General features: G+C 45.9%; 1 protein-coding gene across 1 annotated transcript in view; it reads right to left on the bottom strand.

Annotated features, from left to right (window-relative positions):
• Positions 1-19867, bottom strand: part of TRPM8 (transient receptor potential cation channel subfamily M member 8) — a 129947-nt gene that overhangs the window by 10045 nt on the left and 100035 nt on the right. The window contains exons 21-23 of the mRNA XM_084643494.1: positions 14083-14260; positions 6777-6967; positions 1980-2079 (exon numbers count right to left, since the gene is read on the bottom strand). Of these exons, the coding sequence (XP_084499620.1) occupies positions 1980-2079; positions 6777-6967; positions 14083-14260 (469 nt within the window). The remainder of the gene's footprint in view (positions 1-1979; positions 2080-6776; positions 6968-14082; positions 14261-19867) is intronic.

Raw genomic sequence — 19867 nt, 5'->3', positions numbered from 1 at the left:
GAGACACTGTGCCCCAAAGAGAGATCAGGGCTAAAGGGAAATGTAGAGTTGCACTAATGGCTTCAAATGCAAATAGCGATTGATTGGCTCCAACTATGCGGTACTGGAGAGGGAGAGGAGTGTAGGGCAAGCAGGGACCTGCAGTACTTCCTAGCTGAGTCTCTCCATCCATCCCAGGATGGTCCTGCCAAGACTGACAGTGCGAATACAGACACATCGAATTTGGTTGTTAATGATGCTGCAAAATGTTGCTTGGAGGCAACTGCCTTCTTTGATTTAGTTCAGTGTGTTTATGTGTATTTCTCAGCTTCTACACATGGCTGGGAAGTTCTAGCACACCACGAATCTAATCTCACAGGTAAGCTATGGAGTGAAACAAGATGGGAAAGTCGAATCGATGCCTTGAAACCTCTTCGCTATCAGCTTGGTGACATCTATGATGCTCTGATAGAGATCTCTGATGACACTACTCTAGCAGGATCACCTGGCAATACATCACGAGTTGATGTAAAGGATCTTGCAAAAGCCATTTCTAGTTTCAAGTTTCTTCTTTCTCTTGTTGTGTGGTATGACATATTGTTTGAGATCAACATGACTAGCAAACAACTTCAAGTGAAAGAATTCGACATACGTGACACCATTAATCAACTTGGAGAAACCAAGAAGTTTCACTCCAAGAAGTGACGCAGATTTGGAGAAAACATTGGTAGATGCAGGTGAACTTGCGGAGGAGTTGGATATACTGGCACTTTTTGAACCAGATCCAATCCGTATTAGAAAAAAGAGAAAGCAGTTCACATATGAGGCAGATGATGAACCTATTTATAATCTGAAAGAAAAATTTAAAGTGAACTTTTACCTTGCAGTCATCGACACAGCAATACATTTGGCTGAAGAAAGATTCACATTGATGCAGCAAATTAGTTCAGTATTTGGCTTCCTATATGATGTTTATAGTTTGCAAAAACAACACCAAAGCAAATTATGGAACATTGCTTGAATCTGAAGCAAGCTTTGCAACATGGTGAATCCAAAGATGTTGATGCCTTTGACTTGTGTAATGAATTGCAAGCTATTTCAAGATGAGTCCAAAAAGTGCATCACCGCAAGATGTATTGAATTTCATATGGAAAAATAAGATGACAGATAGTGTCCCCAACACAGTTCTTTGCATCCTCTTGACTCTGCCAGTTTCTGTGGCCAGTGGTGAGCGAAGCTTCTCAAAGCTCAAGTTGATAAAAACATAAATGCAAACATCAGTGTTGCAACAAAGACTTGTTGGACTATCTACCTTGATAATAGAACATGACATTGCTCGCAGCATTGACTTGGAGGAACTTGTTTCTAAATTTGCTAAACTGAAAGCATGGAAAAATAAATTCTAAATTATAACGTGTTACTCTGTGACAGTGTATTGTGTATAATGTATGTGATTTATTTTAAGATCCATGCTATGTTGTGCAAAGTGAAAACAATAACAATATCAACACTGTCAGGTTATTCATTTATTTTCATTAAATATGTAGACTAAATAATGAAATTAATAAATTTTCAAGCCGAACGTGTATTAATTCTAATGAACAATGCCACATTATGCAGTATTCATTTTTGAAAATTTATAATAAGCGATGCTCCGGGGAGAGGGGAAGGGAAGGGGGGGCGCAAGGTGGAAGTTTCGCCTAGGGTGCAAAATAGCCTTGCACCGGCCCTGTATTCAGCACATATTGTGTGAATAATGTGTCATGTCAAATTTGCAAAATTGTAATGAAAATTTAACAGCCTAGGCAACCAATGTATTGTAAAATCTCCAATATTTTACTTGAGGCAGAATGGTGAGCTGTTTTAGGCTGCTTTTATTAATATATAGTGTATAAGCAGACTTTCTAAATGTAAAAAAAGGTTTTATTTTTCTTATTAAAAAAAGTTTGCAGAAGTGAAGTTTAGTCTAAGAGTATAGCAGAGAGAAAAAACAGACATACTCTTCTGATGAGTCGTTTGCTTTGGAATTGATTTTGACAAGGTAATTTTCTTTCATGACAGCTTCCCATGCGAGCGTTTCATTGTCCTCATATTTTGAACCTGAGAAATACAAAAAGGCATTAGACTAACTTAATTTGCCTCTACCATTTTGAAATGTGAAAAAGCCTGCCAGTGATTCTGTTCACCAGAGCTAATGGAATTCATTTCTCTGCATACGGAAAATTAGCAGCGATAATGTAAATAGAACATAAATGTATTTTATTGCATGGTCATGGGACAGGACAAGCTAACCGGGTTTGTATTAAAAAGAGGAATTGACCCACATTTCCACTCCAACCTCCGAATGGACACTATTTGAGGTTTAGAAGCATTCAGCTTTGAGGAGGTTTTAAATGAAGTGTGAATTTTCTGGCTTCAGGCAAACATCAAACATGCGAGTGACACTGTGTGACAACTTGGGGAACCTCACAATTTAGTCATTCTGTATGTAATTATGAACTCTGTATGTACCTGTGTCAGACTGCAAACTCCATTTTGATTGTAAGGCTCGCCTTCCCCTTCTTACTGCCTTTTGACCTCCATAGCTCAGTGGTTTGAGCATTGGCCTGCTAAACCCAGGCTTGTGAGTTCAATCCTTAAGGGGGCCATTTAGGGATCTGGGGCAAAAATTGGGGATTGGTCCTGCTTTGAGCAGGGGGTTGGACTAGATGACCTCCTGAGGTCCCTTCCAACCCTGAGCTTCTATGATTCTATGGTCTTGAACTAGAATCCCAGAGGGGTGCTAGCATAGAGCTAACAATAGAGGGTCATTAAACTTTGATGATCAACTAACCAAATGACAAAGAGATGGTTGCTGCTCAGGGCAACCCAGTTTTTAAAGTATCACATTTGCTCATGGGGAGGGAGGTCACCTTGGTAACAAAGTCACCTGGGAGGAGTCTCTGGTCACCTGAGGGTGCCACCTGACAGAGAAGACCGGAAGGTTATAAAAATAGAGGAGCTGATCTACGGGGGGCCATTTTTCCCAAGATCAAGAGGAGGGAGAAGCAATCCGGAATGTAGATGCCTTATGAAGCTGGGAACCCTGCCTGCTTACCTGAAACCAGACGGTCCCCTAGGAGGGGCAACTGCGGTTAGGATTTATGTTATGTTCTAAAGGAGCCCTACTCCCTTATGCTTTATGTAAAGTAGAAGAAGAGCAATAGTGAGACTGGCAAGGTGTCTATACGGGTTATATACCTCACGACTACTACGTGCCTTCTGAGAGAGTTCAATAGTGACCTAGAAAGCTCACACCTTGTGGGGGAGTTCTGGGAAGGGTGTGTTTAAGCTATAGAGGCGTCTAAAGGCACTGAGCCCAAGGACTAGGCAGCTGGACAGCAGATCCCAGCAGTCTAGTGAGTGGCCAATGTGGGGTGCTCGACCGGGAACTGTGACATGCTGAATGGACACTCCTGCAACCTAACCAGGCTTCTGCCTCAGTCAGGGCTGCCACGTGACTTAAACCCTGATTTTGCAAGCTGCTGCGTATGAGCAGTCCCCTGTGCCCACATTGAATCCCGCTGATGGCAATGGGAGCCCACCCCACACAAGAGTGAGTTCTTAGCCATCTTTCCCCACTCCTCGCGCTGGAGCTAGAGCCTTATGGCTGCCTGCTGCACAGGGATTAAGCAGCCCCCCGTGCTCTTTACCAGTAGCACAACCCTGCTGGAACAGCCACAAATTGGCTCTAATTAAGTCCTCCCACTGGTTCTAGAAGTACAAGATAAATTATAGATCAGCTCAGCAGGAGTTTCTACAGTTAGATCATCATCTGTCTGGTAGAACAGAATCATAGAATATTAGATTTGGAAGGGACCTCAGGAGGTCATCTAGTCCAACCCCCTGCTCAAAGCAGGACCAACCCCAACTAAATCATCCCAGCCAGGGCTTTGTCAAGCTGGGCCTTAAAAACCTCTAAGGATGCAGATTTGACCACCTCCCTAGGTAATCCATCCCAGTGCTTTACCACCCTCCTAGTGAAAAAGTTTTTCCTAATATCCAACCTAGACCTTCCCCACTGCAACTTGAGACCATTGGTTCTTGTTCTGTCATCTGCCAGAGATGTCATTCTGCCACTGAGAACAGTCTAGATCCATCCTCTTTGGAACCCCCCTTCGGGTAGTTGAAGGCTGCTATCATTGTGTGGAAGCTAAACACCATTTGCAACGCTGATTTGGACAACTAAACCCACGAACAGTGCAGAGGACCTGCACATTCTACAAGTAACTTTTTCCTAAACTAAATAAAGTTTCAATCAATGCTGCAGGGCAAGAGCCATGCTGCTGATGTATAGGAACAAGCCTCTCAGTTATCTGAAGCTCTCATCTCTCTCATCTCTTATGAACAGCACTTTAACAAAAAGCTGGGAGAAAAACCAGAGACAAGAGCCAATTTATTTGAAAAGTTTGTTAAAGCAATTCATATCTGTGCTCTCTGACTGAATAAATGCAGGGAGAACAGTTAGAGGCCGTACCCAAAGCCAGGCATGGATTTCTATATATATGTATTCCTGATATAGCGCATTTAGCAGCAGCAGCAGCCATGTGGTCAGGAGAGTATTAGTTTTCTTTTACAATCAATCTCCAGAGGCCAGAAGAGCCACTGGAGAAGTTAGCACTGGTAACAGGCTGTCCTTAAATAATGTATTATAGTGCCCATTCAAGCATCATTAGCTGAAGGAGCATAAATAAAGGGCAAGGATAAATATCAGCGGGTCAGACTGGGGTGAGGAGTTGGCCTACACCTCTTATATTTTAAGCCATTAAAACACCAATCCTCTAAGATCTAATAGTTTTGCCACCCTCTTTGTGTTGTGACATGAAGGCCAAGACTATAACAGGGTTCAAAAAAGAGCTAGATAAGTTCATGGAGGACAGGTCCATCAATGGCTATTAGCCAGGATGCGCAGGGATGGTGTCCCTAGCCACTGTTTGCCAGAAGCTGGGACTGGGCAACAGGGGATGGATCACTTGATGATTACCTGTGCTATTCATTCCCTCTGGGGCACCTGGCACTGGCCACTGTCGGAAGACAGAATACTGGGCTAGATGGACCTTTGGTCTGACCCAGTATGGCTGTTCTTATGTAAGTGTCCAAATCAACAAGTCAGGGGAAGGGAGAGGGGGAAGGGGAAGAAAACTATGAAAAGGTAAGTACTGATTGGAAAAAAAGGGGAAGTGATCTTGTATTTAAATCTTGTTGAAGACTTTAGTGTGAGAGCTGCTGGCTCAGACTCAATTCACTCCCAAGCCTCATCCGAGACTGTGCAGGAGCGCACCACTGCCAGTTCTGATGTTGACAGGAAATGGATTAAGATGATTTACTCCTTTCACATACAGGCCAGGCTGCCCAGCCATCAAATAATGATTTTCAGCCACTGCCGGCCTTGGCTTGAACTGAACCAGTGCCCTAATGGAGAAAGTCTCTGAAATCTATTAAGCACCATATGCACCTTAAAGGTGCAAATTTCATTATTTTAAAAGTTCTTTACAAATATCAACTAATTATACCTCAATACCTCCAGGATAAATAATGTACAGGGATCATGCAGCCCACCACTGAACTGCTTTAGCCTTTGGGGTGGAATGCAGGAGCTGCTTACCTCAGCAAAAATCTGAGCAATTTAGAGCAGAAAATGAAAAAACTTACACTATGTCCAATTGCAAATTTAAAAGGCAGTTGTAGGTAGGTAGAAGTATGGTGTTAGCCCCAAGTTCCTGGACAAGTTTTAACTTAGATTTTAAGCACAGTGGGAAGTTTATTCATCACAAGAAATCAGGGACTCCATTTTACATCTACTCTAAAACATGGTACCTTCAGCAGTACACAGTGACAACCTACTGAATTACCACAGTTACTTCCTACATCATTTAGTTTCCCCTGGAAGGTCTCCCATCTAAATACCAACCCCATCCAGTTGTTGCTTACCTTGGGAGATCCAACAGGATCACAGCACACAGTAGTGTGGTTGCAGGCTATTTACCACAGCACTGGCTCCATTAGGAGAGTGAAGAATGTGGGAGATATATGTAATGTTTTTATGAATCTTGTGTGTTTGAGCACTGCAGTATGGCTGGCTCTGTGGAACACTAAGGGTAATGCCAGCTGCAACTCTCAGCACACACCCCAGTAATCGGGCAATGACACGTTCAATTAACACTGCTCAAATGAACAATATGACAACTCCACTACTACAAGTTTGCCTCCGTCCCACCTGGGGAGATGCATAAACCAGACTCACCAGGTTCAGGTGTTCCAGAACAAAGAAAGGGACTTTGAAATAGGTAAGAGACTGCCTATCGATTCAGGATGGAGACAGACTGGGGCTGACTAAGTGAGAGGGTGCTGACTGCCTGGGACAAGATACATTTGCAAGGTAAGGTTTATGTTGGAGGACATAAGTATAGGCCTTTTGTTGTTTTGACCCTCTTCCTCTGTTTGTTGTGTTCCGATGAATAAATACATACTTTGTATTGAACAAAGTGTTCTGCCATTGGACTTTCACACTGACTCCGGGCTCCTGGAAAGAAATCCAGGGCCACCTGGGCCAGAAAAACTCAGTGGGACCTGCTGAGGACACTAGTGGTCAACAGGGGTGCTGTAACCTGGTGACCCATTCTAGGAGTGGGATTCTACCCTGAGAGAAGTACAAGCACTGGGAAGGGGTACCTACAAAGGGAATGAGTGCGGGGACAAAGGAACAGCTCATCCTGGAACCCTAACAAGGGGTAGAAACAACACACAATGCTACTTACAACAGATGGATGGCTCTTTGCATTCCTTTTTACAGCAGCATTTAAAGCATTTCTTCATCACCATGTAGATGTAGGCAAAGATGACGAAAGGAAATGGAATAGTCAAACGGCTGCCATACTCCTGAACCAAGAAATAGCGCTGGAACTTCCACACCTGGTCGTTGTTTTCTTGTACTGATCCAACCGTGTAACTAAGGGGAAGATTAAAAGATAAACTTCTGTTTGTCTAAGAGTACCACTAGTAATTTATTATCCAGTGAAGATTTTCATTAGATCCAAATAACAGAAATTTTCCTATTAGCAAGGGTGGGGAATTGGTGTTGCATAGTTTCAGTCACATGAACATCCTGGATTTAAAAGTTGGACTCTGATTTGGACAGACTGAAAAACGGAGAAAGAAGTGGAGCAGAGGAAAGTGAAAATACAAACTGATTGTGAAAAAAGGCACCCTGAGTAAAGACTAATGAAAGATTAAATGTTGTATGGAGCTCTACCTACCTCATAGAATCATAGAAGATTAGGGTCAAAAGAGACCTCAGGAGGTCACCTAGTCCAATCCTCTGCTCAAAGCTAAATCAACTAACTAAATCATCCCAGCCAGGGCTTTGTCAGTCTGGCTTTAGGGGATGTTCTTCTAGCTTTGCCATACAACACAGGCTGCCCTAGAGCTAGACAATGTGTTGCATGAATAATATATGCCAACTCTTACAATTTTGTGCAAAACTAGAAAACAGGCTGTTTGCAAAGCCTGCAACTCCTCCAAGTTTATTATTAGGAGTAGTATTATAGGAGCCCAAGTCATGGACCAGAACTAGGTGTTGCACAAACAAAACAAAACGATGGTACCTGCCCCAAACCTTTCCCTGCTATTATTAAAGGACAAATGAGATATTTCAAAATGTCTCTTTCAAGAGCTCTTAATAGGATCTTCAGAAGGTTAAGATACACTTGAACATTTCTATAATCTAGTGTGAAATACCCTTCAGTTTCCAGTTCTCTATAAAAATTAATTAAATCCTTAATTTTGCAGACAAAATGTTTATATTACTTGAAAAGAGGAAACAAATATTGATACATTTTGACTGAGTTGTAGCTCTTATATGGTATGCCAGATGGTGGTTGGCATCTCCATGGTATTTACTTATATTTTAATATCAATTTTAAAGACAGACAGGATACGATCTACATTATTCTTGCTCTATTGCTGCAGAACCAGAGTCCGCCAGCAGCATTATTACAAACTGACAGATGATCAGAGAAGATGGGGACCCTGGGAGAAGGAATCATAGATGGAAATATGCTTTGTTTGGTTTTTCAGCAGGTAATCACATCGCAGAGAGGCTGCTATTTGCCCGACACACCTGAACTCAAAGTACAACACAACCCACTCCTCTCACCTGGCTCAGTCTCCCCTTCAGAATACTAGCATTTAGATTTGCTCCCTACAGCCTACTCTAAACTAGGGAAGCTTAGAAAGGTCAGCTGGTACAGCTGTAACGGCAAAGTGGGGACACAGCTCCCACAGGCAAATTGTACCTATACCTAAATTGTACCTATAGTTTGCCAAATGAAAGCTATTCCAGCAAAAGTAATTTTTAGCTGGTACAACTGCATTTATACTAGGGCTTTTATTGGTATAAACATGCTGTAAAAAATAAAATCATACTCCTAAGTGACCTTGCTACAGCTGCAAAAGTTTTTGGTCCAGACTCAGTCCCATTCTGATTTGATTGTAAAGTGAAAGCAAATAAATCCAGTCAGTCACACACACACATTACATTAATAGGTGTGACTACGCTCTGCTTGTGGGTTCCTCAACATGTTTTACATACATAGGTCTACACCCAGACTGCTCCAGGAGCCCCAGTTGGCCACAATACAGACCATAAGCCAGCAGCCAGAACCACACTTCCCACCAACCAGAGTCCTCCCTGGCCTCCACAGACCGTGCGGACAAACAGGCTTTGCAACATGAATTGAGGATCGACAAGCTAGGACAAATGTCAGACCAGGTTTCACACAGACTTTTATTTTCTGACTAGCTCCAGTCCATTCTGATTTTACCAAATCAGTTCATCTGTTACTAAAATAGTAGATCTTTTTAACTCTGTTTATCTGAAAGACCCACTACCCTAAGGATTTATGATAAGGTGAAAAATGACTGATAGCACATTTCAGATGTCAGACTTACCTGCCGGGTCAGTCTAGCCTCCTCAATGCTAAACACATGGGAAACTCCCATCTAAAATAAAAAGCCATTAATATCTCCCTAGAGGAAGTCTCTTGAGTTCTTCCATTCATCCACAGATGATACAGCATGGTGCTTGTGCTATTTATCAGATTGATAAATAGCAGGAACATTAAGGCACTAGTGCACTGAATATTTGCTACAAATCATGCACCAAAGCAGCAATTCTGGTTATTATTGAGTCATAAAGAGAACGTATTAAATAAGAACTTATCCGGTGTATTGTACGAACTGCAAGATCAACTGATGGAAAGCGCCAGCTCATGGTTAATAAAATGTTGATCTAGATTTCTAGCCCCTCCTAAGCTGCAGGGCTTGAGTCCAGCACAGAGAGATGGAGAGGAGCTACAATTGTTGGATCCAAATCTGAGTTGGGATTCAGAACCCCACACAAAGGTGGGGGACTCTCTCTAGTTTTGGAAGTTTAACTCCGCTGAGGTCAAATATTTTAATTGTGGGAAGGGACTAAAGGCAAACTTTTTCAACAGCACCTACCTGCCTTAGGAGCTTACATACCTATAGCACTCAAATGCCCAAAGTCGCTTTTGAAAGTGGTAACAGGGTGCAAATTCCAGCAACCAGCAGCAATAATCTTGGATGATTAATGTTCTAGGGTCCAGTTTTCAAAAGCACCTCCCTGATATAGAAGCCCAACTTTTCCCAGGTATGGAGAGTCATTTAAAGTTGTTAATGCAGTAAGGCAAGTTAATCATCCACAATTACTGCATCTAGCTCCTGGAACAGACACTCAGTACCCACCCCACAGCTAACTTCCATTTATCGCTTCAGGCTCTGTTTGTAAGCAGCTGGCTTGTGCATGTCTATATTCATTTCCCTCTGCAGCCAGGTAACCCCATGGCTTGAGCACTGGAACTGGATTTATTCCAACCGGTTATTCCAGGGTCAGCGTTCACCTCCAAAATGGGAGTAAGAGAAACCTCTACCTGATGGGCACAGTCTGAAATCATTTGGAGTCAGTTCTGCCAGACATAGGGAGGCCTGTGGGAAAGTTGGTTAGTGCCATGTTTTAAGTCATTCTCATTCAGTAACTACTGCATTTTAAGCATAATGAAGGGCCAGTTGGGTGTTTAGGAAGTGGCTTTAACCTTATTCTTGCCAGAGAATCAGTGAGGCCCTTTACCTCCATCAGAAGGAGATGTAAAGGAGTCTGAGGGTTCAGAGGCTGCAGAAAGACACCTGACCAGCCTTTGCATATTTTCCAGACATCCCGTATCGATTTTACAGACATTGCAATGGCCTCTGCGTCCCATCAGAAAAATACAAGGAGCTATAAAACCAAGAGGTGAATTAACTTCATTTACAATGTGAAAGAAAATTTGTAAAAGGAGTGTCAGGGAATGTGGTAGCAACAGGAAACTGAGTGCCTGCTGGGAAAAAGTTAAATCATTGGATGGGAGGACGCCACCAATGCGGAAAGATTACCTGGCAAAGAGCAAAAATTGATGATCGAAAGAACTGGGCTTGAACAAACAACATTAAGGCATGGCAGCTCCCAGAGTGCATGGAAGGGATAAGCCTGAAGGAGCTGATGGCACACTGTTCAGCCCTGAATGTGAAACCTGTGAGCTGAAAGCATTGTTCTTCCAAGTGAACCACAGGGTTGTGTGATGAATGCCCCAAGTGGCAAGGAGAAGAGAAGCTTTGCGCACACACATTGTGACTATAACATGATTGCTCTTTAACTCCTCTAAAAGTTGCCCTCTCCTATACCACTGTAATACCCAGGGGTGCTGAAAACTAAGACATCGCAGCCAGCATCCAACCCTGCTGGACAATGAACAGCCAGCCTATGCAGGGATGAGGAAGAGGGTGTGACGGTGGATCCACGGGCATGTGACTATGGCATAGTTTGCCAAGACTCTTTTATTTTAAAGCTAAAGTACCAGTTGATTTTGACTTGTTAGTAATCTTTGCACCAGATGCAAGAAATAATCCATTGACTTTGAAGTGTCAAATTGCAGAACTTCTGGTCACAAGATGTGAACTTTCTATCAATATCAATTAAGTCCGACTTTGTCATGCTATCCAATATGGATGTGCAAATCCCCTTAAAGTCACTGGCACATACTTCTCTCAGGGGAGTCTGTGGGCCTTCTGATGTATACTTAGAGGCTTTCAATTTCAAATGAAAAACGTTTGTGAGCAGTGATATTGAACAGCAACAAATGTGCATGTTCTTTTGGAAAGGAAAGGGCCTCCCTGATAGATATTGACTTATGCTGCATGTGTGTGTCTGAGCATGAGAAGCAGTAAGAACTTCCTCAGACCCCTCTCCAGCCCTTGAGTTTGGATGCACTTGGGTAACAGTTTGGTGCTGTTATAGCGCAGTACCAATTACAAACCCACCTCCAGGAGCAAATAGAGGAACAGGGAAGGAATTGCGAATATAGTTCTTTTCCCTGGGAAGCTCTTAGGATAAAGCAGCCACAAGTCGTCCCCTTACAATGGGCTGTGTCATTTGGACACACACTAGACCAAAGGATGGTTAGCTACTCCATGAAATGCCAATTGTGCCGAAAGCTGTACCTCATCAGGGTCCAGTTCGTAACTCTTGTCTTGAATTGCTGCAGGTAGAGGATGCTGCTGAAGACTATGGTTGATGTATTTTGCTTATGGTCATGGCTTCTACTATCTTTAGATGTCTGTGCCTTCTAATTTATTTTATTGCCCTTGTCCATGTAGCTGCAGTGTGTGGTGTGGTAATAGATGCTAGGTGGTTTTCTAGTTTGTAATTTTGGAGCAATATAAATAAATATGAAGGAACTGAAATGACAAGCACACACGTAAACAGAACCTAGCTCCTGCATGTGGCCAATTCTACCCCTCCCCCACCATTCTCCACTTATCGTAACCCACTGCCTGGGAAAGAGATTCTGGATTCTACTCCAACCGCTGCTACCTCCCCCATGGCCCCCAGTCGCAAGGAATGGGGGGATACTTAACTCCCCCATCTCCTGAGCAGCCATGTTGGGACTCAGGAGAATCTTAGCCCTTAGTTTGGACTGAATCATTTATTTGAATGAGTGGACATTTGGGGGAAGTTTGACAACTCTCCTACAGATCTGAGTATTGTATGTTTAGTCCCCACCGAGTGTTATCTCGGACCATAAGCGTGTGTTAAATTCAACCCATGGAGCCCGCTATCCATTATGGGGCAGTCTGGGCATGTCAGCATTTAAAGGGTTATTAGGACAGTAATTACACAGGTGTAGAATGTTACACAAATACCAGATTATCATCCACAAAGAGGATAATTTAACAGTCCTGAAACAGACAGAATCAAAACCTCTCAGCAGATCCCTTTGTTAATTCAGACCTGATCCAGCATCTGCTCTCCTACTCCCAAACTCTCCCTGAGCTCTACAGACATGCTGTAAAGGAAGGCACTGCAGGGCTGGATCCCAAGCTTGTAATAAACTATCAGGGGTAGCTGAAGAGTAAGGACAGTCTGTACTTAAGGCACTGAACTGGGAGTCAGCCTTGGTTCTTCTGCCACGGACGCCCTGGGGGACTTTTAGGACAGTCACGTGGTCTCTTTGTCGGTTTCCCCATTCATAAAAGGGGACAATAATACTCTCCTCCTCCCACCCTGACTTGCTAATTAGACTTAAGCTCTGTGGGATAGGGACTGTCATAGTATAGTGTGCACAGCCCCCAGTATAATGGGGCCCTGGTTTTGGTTTCGGGCTCCAGGCACTACTGGAATGTAATAATTATTTAACAGAGAGTTGGTCGATCTACAGCACCATGTTTAGCGCTTTTGATTGAAAAGCATCATGGGCCCGAGCGCTCAAATTAATCAAGGAGTGGCAGACTGAACTCCATATCCCCCCTCCTAAAATACAGTGACAACATCCCTTTAAAATGCTTTCATTCTCTGTACTAGGGCTAAACCCTCCACCCTCCACCCTAAAGGCTAAACTTTCTCAACAATGCAGGACAGTAAGCCGCCCCAGCCCCAACGCAATCAGTGACGACCTACCCAGATCTAGGGTCTATGTCCAGTGCAGAGCTCAGCCCCTGCTTTTCCCACCCCAGCTGCAAACACATGGATAAGGAAAGGGTGGAGAGGAAAGCGGGAGGGGCCACAGCATTGGCTAAACCCTCCTGTATTCCGCTGTCAGTGGAAATAGGCTGACATGAAGGAGTGAGAAAGCTGCAGTGAGTAACATGCCCAGAGGAACGAGTTCCTTCCCAGGGCTCCTCCCAGGACAGCATAGCTACACAATGCTCCTCGTACAGGGCTGAATGTAAACTTGCCATTCTGTCCTCAGTTCCCTACAATCAGGAAAAGAACCAAGCTGTCTTCCGAAAGAGGAGCACCAGACATGTGCAGGTCAGTTTGTAAAGATCTGCTCCTCCGGGAGGAGAGGTGCCACAGAAATATGAGTTCTAAGTACAAAGAGATGGTCAGTGTATCTAGTAAACCTGAATCTGTGGCTCCTGCAAATGCTGCCTGCACATCATGCTGCCCCTCTGCTGACTTCCCTCATGAGCCAGCAAGTGACTTAAGTCATCAAGAACATTGCTCTTCATTCCCTTGAAACAGCAGGGTTCTTATCAGCTCCATGTCCTACCAGCTCACAGAAAGAGAGGGACTCTTGTGCATGTCATGTCACACCATTGCACATGCTTCTCATTCACATGTGCACTTGCACCACATCTAGTGCTTTAGATTTATTGATGGCGAGTCACCTGAAGGAGCTGAGATTTCAGCAGAGCTGCCATTTTTATTTTGGCAAGGTTGGGAGGTTCTTTCCAGTAACAAGGCAGATATTTAACTTATGAGTGAGGCTTTCTTTTAGGCTGGAAAACCTTGGAGCTGTCCCTCTAAACAGCACACTCACACACCCTGGTCTCTGACCTTCTTCGGTGAGTGTTAAACCTGTGGAGTCTAACACAGGGCTTTCTCCAGCGTTTCCACTCCTTAGTAGACTTTCTAAGAGGGAAGTTCCCTCATGAACCCATTTCCCCCCTGTCTGGCCATTCTGCAGACTGCGAGGGCCACCATCAGAGAACCGCTCATCTAATACGTACCCAAACATGGCAACCAGCAGGTTAACCAGGAGGATGTTGGTGGAGAGCATGTAGATGCACACCAGGGGAATGGTGATCCACTCCGGGAAGCGGGGATGGTTGTTAGCATCCAGTTCTACACACAAAGGTTTAGACTCATTCCCAGAGAAGGTGCAGCGATCAAAATTGTATGTGGTACCTAGAGCAAGAGGAGGAGAGAGTGAGACTGTGGGGGCTGTGGAAAGGAAGCCTTTCGGTCTCTGGTGTGTCTGTAACATCGGGGATTTACCCCAAGACCACCCACTGATGCTACCATTTAGTGTAAACGGATGAAATGCAATTTGCCTGGGAGGGGACTACCGCTGCTTGAAACCAGTGTTAGTGCCATCAGCAGCAGCTCTGCCTGTCTGCACTAGGCACTTACAGCAGTGCCCTGGGCTGCAGTCATTGCTGGTCGGATGTCAGTGCAGCTGCACTAGGGCGGTCACTGCAATGCACAGGGGAGGGCAGACTGTGGCCCTGCGGTTTACATGGAGATGGCGGTTGCAAAGGGCAGCTTGTGAACTAGAGAAATGAATGTGGCAATGATATTCCATTATCACCAAACACATCAGACACATATGTACGAGAGAAAGAGTGCGCCAAAAAGATCTGGCATTAGCCATTTAACGTTAGACAAGTCAGAGAAAGACTGTAACCACCAACGCTCTGATACTGGAATGGATTGCATGGGATGAAGTCTCATGTGAAAACCCACCTTCCTGCTGTTTGGAAGGAAGGCGTCAGGAAAGTTGGAGCAGGAGCCTGTTAGGGGGTTTGATTGGAGTGAGTATGCCTGGACGGAAGGGCAGTAGGAACCGGAGGGGCATGCTGGAGCTGGGCCGGGTCTGGCGAAGTGCTGGGTGCCAGATGGAAGGGGAGTGAGGTCTCATGTAAGAGGGCCCAATTTTCAGAGGGCTGATGAACCACATCCCTTTAAGGTCTCCAATCACGCCCCCACTGTCATCCGATGCCTTGGCCCCAGTCACTAATATTCTATCCTGCTTTAACACTGGCTTGGCCCTGGTCTACACTTGGACTTTAGGTCGAATTTAGCAGCGTTAAATTGATTTAAACCTGCACCCGTCCACACAATGAAGCCCTTTATTTTGACTTAAAGGGCTCTTAAAATCGATTTCCTTACTCCACCCCTGACAAGTGGATTAGCGCTTAAATCGACGTTGCTGGCTCGAATTTGGGGTACTGTGGACACAATTTGATGGTATTGGCCTCTGGGAGCTATCCCAGAGTGCTCCATTCTGACCGCTCTGGACAGCACTCTCAACTCAGATGCACTGGCCAGGTAGACAGGAAAAGAACGGCGAATCTCATTTCCTGTTTGGCCAGCGTGGCAAGCTGCAGGTGACCATGCAGAGCTCATCAGCACAGGTGACCATGATGGAGTCCCAGAATCGCAAAAGAGCTCCAGCATGGACCGAACGGGAGGTACGGGATCTGATCGCTGTATGGGGAGAGGAATCCGTGCTATCAGAACTACGTTCCAGTTTTCGAAATGCCAAAACCTTTGTCAAAATCTCCCAGGGCATGAAGGACAGAGGCCATAACAGGGTTCCGAAGCAGTGCCGCGTGAAACTGAAGGAGCTGAGGCAAGCCTACCAGAAAACCAGAGAGGCGAACAGCCGCTCTGGGTCAGAGCCCCAAACATGCCGCTTCTATGATGAGCTGCATGCCATTTTAGGGGGTTCAGCCACCACTACCCCAGCCGTGTGGTTTGACTCCTTCAATGGAGATGGAGGCAATATGGAAGTAGGTTTTGGGGACGAAGAAGATGAGGAGGAGGAGGAGGTTGTAGATAGCTCACAGCAAGCAAGCGGAGAAACCGGTTTTCCCGACAGCCAGGAACTGTTTCTCACCCTAGACCTGGAGCCAGTACCCCCCGAACCCACCCAAGGCTGCCTCCTGGACCCAGCAGGCGGAGAAGGGACCTCTGGTGAGTGTACCTTTTAAAATGCTATACATGGTTTAAAAGCAAGCATGTGAAAGGATTACTTTGCCCTGGCATTTGTGGTTCTCCTAGATGTAGTCCTAAAGCCTTTGCAAAAGGTTTCTGGGGAGGGCAGCCTTATTTTGTCCTTCATGGTAGGACACTTTACCACTCCAGGCCAGTAACACGTACTCGGGAATCACTGTAGAACAAAGCATTGCAGTGTATGTTTGCTGGCATTCAACCAAAATCCGTTCTTTATCTCTCTGTGTTATCCTCAGGAGAGTGAGATATAATTCATGGTCACCTGGTTGAAATAGAGTGCTTTTCTTCAGGGGACACTCAGAGGAGCCCATTCCTGCTGGGCTGTTTGCCTGTGGCTAAACAGAAATGTTCCCCGCTGTTAGCCACAGGGAGGGGGGAAGGTTGAGGGGGTAGTCACGCGGTGGGAGGAGGCAAAATCCGACCTTGTAACGAAAGCACATGTGCTATGTATGTAATGTTAACAGCAAGGTTTACCCTGAAAGAGTGTAGCCACTGTTTTATAAAATGTGTCTTTTTAAATACCGCTGTCCCTTTTTTTTTCTCCACCAGCTGCATGTGTTTCAATGATCACAGGATCTTCTCCTTCCCAGAGGCTAGTGAAGCTTAGAAAGAAAAAAAAATGCACTCGCGATGAAATGTTCTCCGAGCGCATGCTGTCCTCCCACACAGACAGAGCACAGACGAATGCGTGGAGGCAAATAATGTCAGAGTGCAGGAAAGCACAAAATGACCGGGAGGAGAGGTGGCGGGCTGAAGACAGGGCTGAAGCTCAAATGTGGCGGCAGCGTGATGAGAGGAGGCAGGATTCAATGCTGAGGCTGCTGCAGGACCAAACCAGTATGCTCCAGTGTATGGTTGAGCTGCAGCAAAGGCAGCTGGAGCACAGACTGCCACTGCTGCCCCTCTGTAACCAACCGCCCTCCTCCCCAAGTTCCATAGCCTCCACACCCAGACGCCCAAGAACGCGGTGGGGGGGCCTCCGGCCAACCAGCCACTCCACCACAGAGGATTGCCCAAAGAAAAGAAGGCTGTCATTCAATAAATTTTAAAGTTGTAAACTTTTAAAGTGCTGTGCTTAAAGTGCTGTGTGGCATTTTCCTTCCCTCCTCCACCACCCCTCCTGGGATACCTTGGTAGTCGTCTCCCTATTTGTGTGATGAATGAATAACGAATGCATGACTGTGAAGCAGCAATGACTTTATTGCCTCTGCAAGCAATGATTAAAGGGAGGAGGGGAGGGTGGTTAGCTTACAGGGAAGTAGAGTGAACCAAGGGGTGGGGGGTTTCATCAAGGAGAAACAAACAGAACTTTCACACCGTAGCCTGGCCAGTCATGAAACTGGTTTTCAAAGCTTCTCTGATGCGTACCGCACCCTCCTGTGCTCTTCTAACCGCCCTGGTGTCTGGCTGCGCGTAACCAGCAGCTAGGCGATTTGCCTCAACCTCCCACCCCGCCATAAACGTCTCCCCCTTACTCTCACAGATATTGTGGAGCACACAGCAAGCAGTAATAACAGTGGGAATATTGGTTTCGCTGAGGTCTAAGCGAGTCAGTAAACTGCGCCAGCGCGCCTTTAAACGTCCAAATGCACATTCTACCACCATTCTGCACTTGCTCAGCCTGTAGTTGAACAGCTCCTGACTACTGTCCAGGCTGCCTGTGTACGGCTTCATGAGCCATGGCATTAAGGGGTAGGCTGGGTCCCCAAGGATACATATAGGCATTTCAACATCCCCAATGGTTATTTTCTGGTCTGGGAATAAAGTCCCTTCCTGCAGCTTTTGAAACAGACCAGAGTTCCTGAAGATGCAAGCATCATGCACCTTTCCCGGCCATCCCACGTTGATGTTGGTGAAACGTCCCTTGTGATCCACCAGAGCTTGCAGCACTATCGAAAAGTACCCCTTGCGGTTTATGTACTCGCCGGCTTGGTGCTCCGGTGCCAAGATAGGGATATGGGTTCCGTCTATAGCCCCACCACAGTTAGGGAATCCCATTGCAGCAAAGCCATCCACTATGACCTGCACATTTCCCAGGGTCACTACCCTTGATATCAGCAGATCTTTGATTGCATGGGCTACTTGCATCACAGCAGCCCCCACAGTAGATTTGCCCACTCCAAATTGATTCCCAACTGACCGGTAGCTGTCTGGCGTTGCAAGCTTCCACAGGGCTATCGCCACTCGCTTCTCAACTGTGAGGGCTGCTCTCATCTTGGTATTCATGCGCTTCAGGGCAGGGGAAAGCAAGTCACAAAGTTCCATGAAAGTGCCCCTACGCATGCGAAAGTTTCGCAGCCACTGGGAATCGTCCCAGACCTGCAACACTATGCGGTCCCACCAGTCTGTGCTTGTTTCCCGAGCCCAGAATCGGCATTCCACAGCATGAACCTGCCCCATTAGCACCATGATGCATGCATTGTCAGGGCCTATGCTTTCAGAGAAATCTGTGTCCATGTCCTGATCACTCACGGGACCGCGCTGACGTCGCCTCCTCGCCCGGTATCGCGTTGCCATGTTCTGGTGCTGCATATACTGCTGGATAATGCGTGTGGTGGTTAATGTGCTCCTAATTGCCAAAGTGAGCTGAGCGGCCTCCATGCTTGCCTTGGTATGGCGTCCGCACAGAAAAAAGGCGCGGAACGATTGTCTGCCGTTGCTCTGACGGAGGGAGGGGCGACTGACGACACGGCTTACAGGGTTGGCTTCAGGGAGCTAAAATCAACAAAGGGTGTGCCTGTACATCAAGGAGTATTTCAGGCAGGACTGCACGGAGGGTTCCAATAAGAAATGGTGCACCTAAGTTATCGTTGTTATTGGAACAAGGAGGTTAGCCTGGCCTCTGATTGATACATGGCTAGATTTACCTCGCTGCACCTTCTCTGTGAGTGACTGCAGTGTGATCTAGACAGGGGAGGAGGCAAATGAGTACAAAACAAATCTGGTCTATTTCTTGTTCTGACCCACTCCATCTATCTTTTACATCTTTGGCTGGCAGCAGATGGTGCAGAAGGACTGCATGCCATCCACATCCCATGGCTGCTCGGCAGAAGATGGTACAGTACGACTGCTAGCCATCTTCATCTCTTGCCTGCCTGGCATAAGATGGTACAATACGACTGCTAGCAATCCTCATTTCTTGCCTGCCTGGCAGAAGATGGTACAGTACGACTGCTAGCAGTCCGTATCGCCTGCCCGCTCACCATAAGACGGTTCAATAGGTCTGCAGGACTAAAGAGAATGACCTGGTCAAGTCACTCCAAATTTAGTCCCTGTGCCCATGTCTGCCCAGGCGCTCCCAGCCGACGTGGCCAGGAGCACCTTGGACACGACGAGGACGACTACCAATCGTATTGCACCGTCTGCTGCCAGAAGGCAATGGGTTGCTGCTACTGTGCAGCAAAGCCGTACCGCGTCTGCCAGCACCCAGGAGACATAGGGTGACGGTTACCTGAGCGGGCTCCATGCTTGCCATGGTATGGCGTCTGCACAGGTAACTCAGGAAAAAAGGCGCAAAATGATTGTCTGCCCTTGCTTTCACGGGGGGAGGGAGGGAACGGGGGCCTGACGATATGTACCCAGAACCACCCGTGACAATGTTTTAGCCCCATCAGGCATTGGGATCTCAACCCAGAATTCCAATGGGCAGCGGAGACTGCGGGAACTGTGGGATAGCTACCCACAGTGCAACGCTCCGGAAGTTGACGCTTGCCTCGGTACTGTGGAAGCGCTCCGCCGAGTTAATGCACTTAATGCACTTAGAGCATTTTCTGTGGG

The sequence above is a fragment of the Lepidochelys olivacea genome (genome assembly GCF_965140295.1).
Source record: "Lepidochelys olivacea isolate rLepOli2 genome assembly, chromosome: 11".
In the NCBI taxonomy this organism is placed as follows: domain Eukaryota; kingdom Metazoa; phylum Chordata; order Testudines; family Cheloniidae; genus Lepidochelys; species Lepidochelys olivacea.
This window is presented reverse-complemented; position numbering and strand designations above follow the sequence as displayed.